Here is an 8,016-nt window from a genome sequence, read left to right as displayed (position 1 = left end):
TGTAGAGGTTACAGGAGTTATGTCACACTGGCCTTTTACTGTGTTCTGGTGAGCTGAACTCAGGTCCTTGATGTGCAGCAGACACTTTACTGAGTCATCTCTCTTGCCTACTGCAAATATTAGCCACTTCTCTATGCCAGATCTCTAGTGTGGTATGAGAACTCAGGGCAGGGGGGAGAAGAGGCTTCTTGGAGATCCTTTCCAGAGGCCTGTGAGGTCAAAGGATTTTCTGTTTTAAAGAGTCTTACTATGTAGTCCTAGCTGGCTTGGAACGCCCTCTGAAGACCAGGCTGGTTTCACAGAGCTTGATGTGCTTCTGCTACTCGAGTGCTTATATTAAAGGTGTGCAGCACCACGCCCAAAGTTATCTTGTTAATACCCAGGGATCATTCTCATTCTCTCAAGGAGGTGCAGTGGCATTTTCCATTACTATGCAAGAATGGATAGTAATAATGTTCAGAAGCAGCTAGACGATCCAATTGTTTTCTAAGGGAGACATTACTTTTTTCTCAATATTTTTTTGTGTTTAAAAAGTTACTTGTTGCCGGGCAGTGGTGGCGCACGCCTTTAATCCCAGCACTTGGGAGGCAGAGGCAGGCGGATTTCTGAGTTCGAGGCCAGCCTGGTCTACAGAGTGAGTTCCAGGACAGCCAGGGCTACACAGAGAAACCCTGTCTCAAAAAAAAAAAAAAAAAAAAAAAAAAAAAAGTTACTTGTCATGACAATGCTTTGCTAATGCCACATACTAGTATTTTAAAACCCAAACCCTGTGCAATTAATGTTGGTATTTCCTACAGAAACACTTTTTTTTTTTTTTTTTTTTTTTTTGAGTAAGGAGATCAGTGTTCCGATGCAACCCATGTTTGAACAACCAGACACATTGTTTTGTTTGAGTAAGGAGATCAGTGTTCTGGTGCAACCCACGTTTGAACAACCAGACACAACTTGCCTCTCCGTGTCCACACTCCCTTTTTGTGGTGGTTTCCTCCCATTGGTCAAATGTCCCATTCCACCTAAAACATGATCCCCGGCTCTGGTCTGGCGCTGCGCGGCCGCGCCGCGTTGTGGGGACACCCATGGGTTCCCCTCAAGTCGCCTACAAGTCAAACTCTTGAGGACCTACAGAGGCTGCGGTGAAACATCCGGACTTCCGGCTCAGCTAGGCCACGCCCGGCCGCTTCCAGGCTGTGGCCGCTCGGAAGGCAACATCAGACATCAGAGCCAGAGGGGGCGTTTATGGCTTGCCACGCCTCGTAAGGGTGGAGCCACGCCCACATGGAGAGGCGTGGTCTCTAGCCGGCGCGGGAAAAGGGCCGAAATCGCGTGCGCGCGCTCAGACGGCAATCGCGCGCAGCACGTTTAGGGAGGGGATGGCGGCAGCGGCGGCTGCTGGGAGCGGGACGCCCAGAGAGGAGGACGCTCCCGGAGGGGACGCAGCAGCTTCGCAGGCCCAAGCCCCGACGAATGCACCCGGAGGGGCTCGCCTCTCGAGGCTGCCTCTGGCGAGAGTAAAGGCCTTGGTGAAGGCAGACCCTGACGTAACGCTGGCGGGACAGGAAGCCATCTTTATCCTGGCGCGTGCGGCGGTGCGGACCGGAAAGCAAGGGCGCCTGGGTCGGGGGAAGGGGCGTGGCATTCAGGGGCGTGGCGCGGGTGGGCGTGGCGGGCCCTGGTATACTGTCCTGACTTGTCTGAGACCTAGGAAGGCCTCCGTAGGCCCCGTTTGAGTTTGCTAGCCACTCTCCTCTTCACGAGGGCCCACGCAACTTTAGTTTGCATGGCTCCTGTGGCTCACACAGAACTTGAAGGGGATTCTAGCGAATGAGTGGGGTGGATTTATAGATATTAGAGCAGGGGGATCGGAGCTATGGAAAGGAATAGTAGAAGTATTTTCATGAAGTTTAGTACAGTCTTAGCTTCTAAAACTTTGCTGTATGGTAGAGTTCCCCCTTCACCCTTCTTGTCTACGTACACACAGGATTGCTCATCTCAGTGGGCTAGAATCTACTAATCTCCGCTTGCTTTTTTTTGCAGGAACTGTTCGTGGAGACTATTGCAAAAGATGCCTACTGCTGTGCTCAACAAGGAAAGAGGAAAACTCTCCAGAGGAGAGATTTGGGTAGAGTCGCTGTGGTACCTCAGGGTGCTCAGGGGAGCTATGGGCTGGGCTTTCTTATAGCTGGTTCACAAGGCATCATTGAAGCAAGAGGAAATTTGGTTTTGATTAATTTGTCTCTCTGGTAACCATTGCACATGTGTAAGCCATTAGGGACTGTATCTCTCATTCCCTTTTATGCTGCCAAACTCTTTTTCTAGTATTTTTAGAGAGAAAAGTGAGTTTAGGAATAAAACAGGATTGTAGGAGACATTGAACAGCATTTTCATGGGTTTTTGTGGCGAGACAGTTAAAAGAACTAATAGTGTAAAGATGGATCTTAGGACATCAGGGTTGGGTTATAGTTTATAAATTATGTCATTTGCATAAAATTCCATGTTGGCTATTATGTGGATTATACTGTTTTGGGTCTGATGTCCAAATGGCAAGAGTTAATCAAGTATTCTTTTTCCTTGTGTTTCAGATAATGCAATAGAAGCTGTGGATGAATTTGCTTTCCTAGAAGGTGAGTTCACTGTCGCCACAGACTGTTTCTCTGTTGATGATGTGAACGTCCAACCTTATAAAGCCTTATAAAAACAGATGTGTGGTTCTCCTTTGGATACATGGCAGTGATTCTCCTTGCTTCCTATTTTGATAGAAAAAAGGAACATTTTCCATTCTTGGGAATTAGAAATTCTACAGGGAAATTGCAAACTTAAAAGAAGAAGGAAGGAGTATAAAAAATACCAGCAGAGTTGGGTTTAGATTTTGAATCCTGTTTATATCTCCATCCCTAAATATCAGTACTTTTCCATTATAAGTTTAAGAATTAGAAACAATTTGTAACCTTTTTTAAAATTTATTTTTATTTATGTGTATTTCTGTATGTTTATATGGCAAATGTATGGAGGTACCCATAGGAACCAGAAGAGTAGTGTTGAGCTGCTAAACCTGGGTGCTGTGAACAGGTCTTCTGGAAGAGCAGCAAGCACTTTTTTGTTTTGTTTTTGCTCTGTTTGAGACAAGGGTTTCTCTGTGTAGCCCTGGCTATCTGGAATTCACTCTGTAGACCAGGCTGGCTTTAAATTCGCAGAGATCCAAGATCTGCCTGCCTCTGCCTCCAAGGTACTGGGATTAAAGATGTGCTCCACAACTGCCTGCTGATTAGCAAGGGGTCTTAATCACTGAATCGTCTCTTCACCCTCAGTTCCTAACTTTAAAGACAGGGTCTTGTGTAGCTCAGGCTGGCTTTGAACTCTCACGGTGTAGCTGGGAGTGACCTTGAATTTCTTTTCTGGCTTTATTACCTCCCAAAAATGCTAGTAAAAACAATGATAATAAGTAAATAAATATATAAATAGGCATATGCCACCTCGCCTGGCTCTAAAATCTTTTCTTCTCTTTTCACTCTCTTCTGCTTCTTTGTGTCAACCTATGTCCTTGGCACTCTTCAGATGTTCTCTTTGAACATATTTTAAGATACCTCTCCAGTGTCTGCTTCAAGTCTAGATTTTTGAATATTCTCTTGAGTTGTAGATTTTGTTTTCTACCTATTTGTCTTAAAAATAACTTGAATTAGTTGTCCAGCTTGCTTTATAGCCTAGTGTATGGTTATCCTTGGTGGTCTTTATATTCTGGAAGAGAAAGTACTCTATTCTGTTCTGCTTATTTTATTAGTAAGAATTGCCTGTTAAATTCTCCTACCACAACTGAAGATTATTTTCACTTAAATTTCTGATTCTGTTTATTTTTGTAAGGCCATGTGTTTAGGTTTGTAAAAGTTTAACATTATGTTGTTTGTGACAGCCTATGATATTTAATTTATAGATTGACTATTATTTCTAGTGACTTTAAGACTCCCATTTAAAAGGAAGTTATTAGACCTTCCCATTTAGAGAGACTGAGATTTGATTCTTTTCTTCCTCAGCCCTGTCAGATTGGCAGGTACCTCCAGGGCCACCGTAACTTGGAGGCTGGCCTTACTTTCTGACTTTGCCTCCCTTAGTATGATTTTCAATTATTGAGAAATTTTATTTTTAAAATGTTTAGTTTTATTCGTTGCTCTAAACAGAGACTTGCCAACAATAAAAGCAGAAGTTGCTAGGCGTGGTGACTCATGCCTGTAAATGTCAATTTTGGGGAGACTGAGGCAGCAGGATTTTAAGTTTGAGGCCAGCTTGTGCTACAAGAGGGGCTCCAGACTAGTTTGGCCAGTGACCTACACCTTAATCAACAACAGAAAACCCCAGAGAAAGTTGTTATTTTTTTAGTTAGAAGTATTGCTAGTTTGGTTTTTCCAATGTTTATTCCCCTGACTTATGCTTTATTATAAGATTAAGAAATGACTTTGGCCTTTCCTTTTACTATGAAGGCTCCTTCAGTCCAATGCTTTTCCTTCTGTGTGAACATAAAATGAGGCTGTTTTGGAAGCTGGTGGTTGTTGCTTTGCAGCTTCACTTCAGGGTGAAGAGGAGCAGGTGCCATGCTTGAGGTCCCCCAGGCCACAAAATGCAGAATGCTTCCTAGGAGTGTGACTGCCAGAGGCTGCTCTGGTTTTCCCAGATAGGCCTCTTGGTTCTTGAAAAAGTCTGGTGATTTTTTTTCTTCATATATGTTTAAATCTGGCTTCTGCATATAGGGAGGGCTGTAAGAGGCATAGGGGAGGGAAGCCCATGTCCTGTGGGTCATTAGCTCCTTTCACATCTTTTTCTGTCAGCGCAGGTAACTGTGTCTAGGACAGTGCTTCTTAACCTTCTGAATGCTGGGACCTATTAATATAGCTCCTCAAGCGGTGGTGACCTGAATTATAAAGTTATTTCATTGTTACTTCATAACTACTTTCGCTACTTTTTTGGTTTTTTGAGACAGGGTTTCTCTGTGTAAGCCTGGCTGTCCTGGAACTCACTCTGTAGACCAGGCTGGCCTGGAACTCAGAAATCCGCCTGCCTCTGCCTTACAAGTGCTGGGATTAAGGGCGTGCGCCACCTCTGCCCGGCAACTTTCGCTACTTTTATGAATTGTAGTATAAATATTTTTGGAAATAGAAGTTTACCAAAGGGGTCACAACCCACAGGTTGAGAAGCACTGGTCTAGTGCCTCCTGCTGGTTCTCCTAGGGTGGGGGATAGCTTCTCTTTTACACCCTCATCTGCATTTGGCTCGGATCTTTGCTCTGTTTATAAACATGCTCAGTGAGATGTTGGTAATTCATTCTTTTTTGTCATTGGAATTGCCCAACTGCTAGTAGCTCTTTGTTCTGTATTGTGGACCATGCCCTTAAAAAATCCTTTTCTCTTTTGAAGAGTCTACTCTTGGAGGGCATACAGACTTGTGAGCGCAGGTGCAGAAACTCAACTAGACTTTCTGAAAAAAGATTAGAGGGACTGGAGAGATGGATCAGTAATTAATTCTATACTGTAGCAGGGGAGCCAAGCTCAGTTCCAGTACACACACCCTCTTGTAACTCCAGCTCATGGGGATCTGATGCCCTCTTCTGGTCCCTATGGGTACTGTACACACACTTGGAAGTATACATGTAATTAAAACAAAACAAAACAAAACGAAACAAAACAAAACTTTTTTTTAAAGCTATAAATGCTTTGCTTAGAGAGCCTCTCCTGTTTTGTATGTTCGTTAAGTACTGCAGCAATTCTTTAGCTCTTTTCCAGCTCTAATTCTGATTCTGTGCATAGACCACTTTCTCTAATGACATCTTCCCCTGGGTCTTTGGATAGATACTCTTCAGATTGCAAATGCTGTTATCAGCAAGGCCCTGTGTGCTTTAACTTTGCCCTGTTTGTGCCACTACCCCAGACTGAGACAGGTTCTTATACATTGCTCTTTCTGTTTTTAGGCACTTTGGATTGATCATGGAGCTGGATGATTTTGTGAGCCTTGCTGCTTTGTCATCTTTCCCCTCTGTAAGCCTCAGCTTTGGAGAGAGTCTGCACATGTACACAATCTTCTTATTCTTTTACCCAAGATGGAAGAAGCAGAGATCTCTTGGATAACATTCTCCACAAAGTCTTCCATTACTTGAGTCTGTCTTCCAATTCAAGCCTGGATGTAGCTGATGCTGTTTGGGGCAGAGATGAAAGGACCATTCTGCGTAGGTGGTTTAATGAGCACAGAAGACTAGAATAAAGGTCTTTGGTCAGCTTCATTCCTGTGTTTTATGTTGCCTTTGCTCTTGCCCTGTGACTGGGAACCCATGTGATCAGGCACAGCCCTTCCTCATCTTTCTACCAACCATTCCAAGTCAGTCTTTTTATTAACTTTGTTCTTTCTCAGCATGTCATTGGAATGTGGCTCAATAATATATGGGAAACCTTTTCTCCTTAGGAGTCAAATTGATGTGGTCCCAACAGTTTTATTGAAGTATAATTCATGTGTCATATTCAATTCAAACTGTAAAGTTGAGTGGCTTTTTAAAAAGTTACTCATACGTATATGTAGTGAGATTTTGAACATTTTCCTGTGAATGGATTCACATGAGTCTTGTGTATGACAAAATTTAGATAATGTTATTTAAATTTTATCTATGCTATGATATGTATTTGTACCCTTGAAGTTGTGAAATATATATAATATAAAGCTTCCCATTTTAACTGCTTTTCAGTGTGTTGCTCAGTGAGATTGAATATATTCAGTGTTGCACAACCATCCCCATCGTTGGCCTCCAGAACTTTGTATTTGTAACAGTGTTCTCAGCCTGGAACACCGTGCACATGGAACATAACTCCCTTTCCTTTTCTCATCTCATGTCAGGCTAATTGATCTCTTTGTTTTTGTGAGGTGTGGGCAGTGTACTTGGAGTCCTTAGAATGTAGTGGTCCAGGAAGGCAGCAGAAAGCCCTGGCAGGGCTTCCTACAGCAGTCTGCAGTGTAGATCTCTTAGGATACAGAGTCTGCAGAATCTTTTCTCTAGAATAATAGATTCAGTCCTATAATATGTTAAAAATAAACTTAAAGTACTAGATTTGTAGAAAAGTGGTTTTAGGTCTTGCTTACCAAGTCCTCCCAAGACTGACAGACACTTATGGCTTATTCAGTGAGTTCCAGTTTTTATTTGAGTTCACTATTTTTTCCATTATTTATTCTTTGTTTTGAGATCTAATCCAGAGTATTAAATTGTTTTTGCTTCTTGAGTCTCCCCAGTCTTTCTTGAAGTTTCTTAGTTTTGTTTTTAATTTGTGTATGTTTACATATGTGGAGACCTACTTTCAAATCATTGGGCAGCAAGTGACTATCTGCTGATCCATCTTGCCTGTTCCCGTTTCCTTGTTTTGTCAGTCTGTCCCTTTTTTAAATTGTGAGTCTGTGCCTGTGCCTATGGATACGCCACATCATGGGAGCAGGCTCCTTTTCTTGTTGAGCCATCTTGCTGACCTATAGCTGGAGTTTTGTCTACATTGATTTGTGTTCCTGGATGGTCGCATGCATGCACCCACCCAGGAGCTAATTTGGGTCCCTGAATAGAAAACACACGTGCACCAGTTATTCTTAAAATGCCTTGGCTAACTCAGTGACTGGGTACTCCTAAATCTTCCCTTGCTACCCCAAGTCCAGTTGGGGAAGTGTCCAATAGCCACTTAACTTGAAGTCTCATATGACTGGTTGGCTTTACCTCCTCCACTACTACATCTTGTTCTCTCCTCCAGGCTTCTGATTCTCTATGTCCTACCTGCACAACTCTAGTGTCCCACCCTGTGCTCAGTCATTGGCTATTGGCATCTTTATTGATAAATCAAAATCCAACTTGGGGCAAGGACCTTCAGCATCAGTAAACAGATTCTTGATGAAAGCATCAGAACCACCCTCTATCTACATCTCATCTTTTCTGTCCAATTTAAAAAACAAACAAACAAACAAAAAAACAAGCCAAAATCTTCTCTTAGACATAAATTGAGCAGAACCTTA

General features: G+C 42.9%; 1 protein-coding gene across 4 annotated transcripts; it reads left to right on the top strand.

Annotated features, from left to right (window-relative positions):
• The first annotated feature begins 1,200 nt into the window (after window positions 1–1,200).
• Pole4 (DNA polymerase epsilon 4, accessory subunit) lies at window positions 1,201–6,709 on the top strand. 4 transcript variants are annotated; one of them, XR_013112458.1, is made up of 5 exons: window positions 1,201–1,586; window positions 2,035–2,133; window positions 2,580–2,621; window positions 5,951–5,984; window positions 6,080–6,709. XR_013112458.1 is itself a non-coding variant. In XM_034512377.2 (5 exons), exons 1-4 carry the CDS (start codon window positions 1,371–1,373, stop codon window positions 5,962–5,964), a joined length of 357 nt encoding a protein of 118 aa, XP_034368268.1. In that variant the 5' UTR covers window positions 1,219–1,370; the 3' UTR covers window positions 5,965–5,984; window positions 6,080–6,709. The 4 variants fall into 4 exon arrangements, 3 of the variants coding, with proteins under 3 accessions (XP_034368269.1, XP_034368268.1, XP_034368267.1); XM_034512377.2 differs by having other exon boundaries at window positions 1,219–1,586; window positions 2,035–2,119; XM_034512378.2 differs by having other exon boundaries at window positions 1,202–1,586; window positions 5,951–6,709.
• The last annotated feature ends 1,307 nt before the right edge of the window (window positions 6,710–8,016 follow it).

This window comes from Arvicanthis niloticus, chromosome 9 (assembly GCF_011762505.2).
Source record: "Arvicanthis niloticus isolate mArvNil1 chromosome 9, mArvNil1.pat.X, whole genome shotgun sequence".
NCBI lineage: Eukaryota > Metazoa > Chordata > Mammalia > Rodentia > Muridae > Arvicanthis > Arvicanthis niloticus.
The sequence above is the reverse complement of the archived record's forward strand: the minus strand, read 5'-3'. Positions and strand labels throughout refer to the sequence as shown.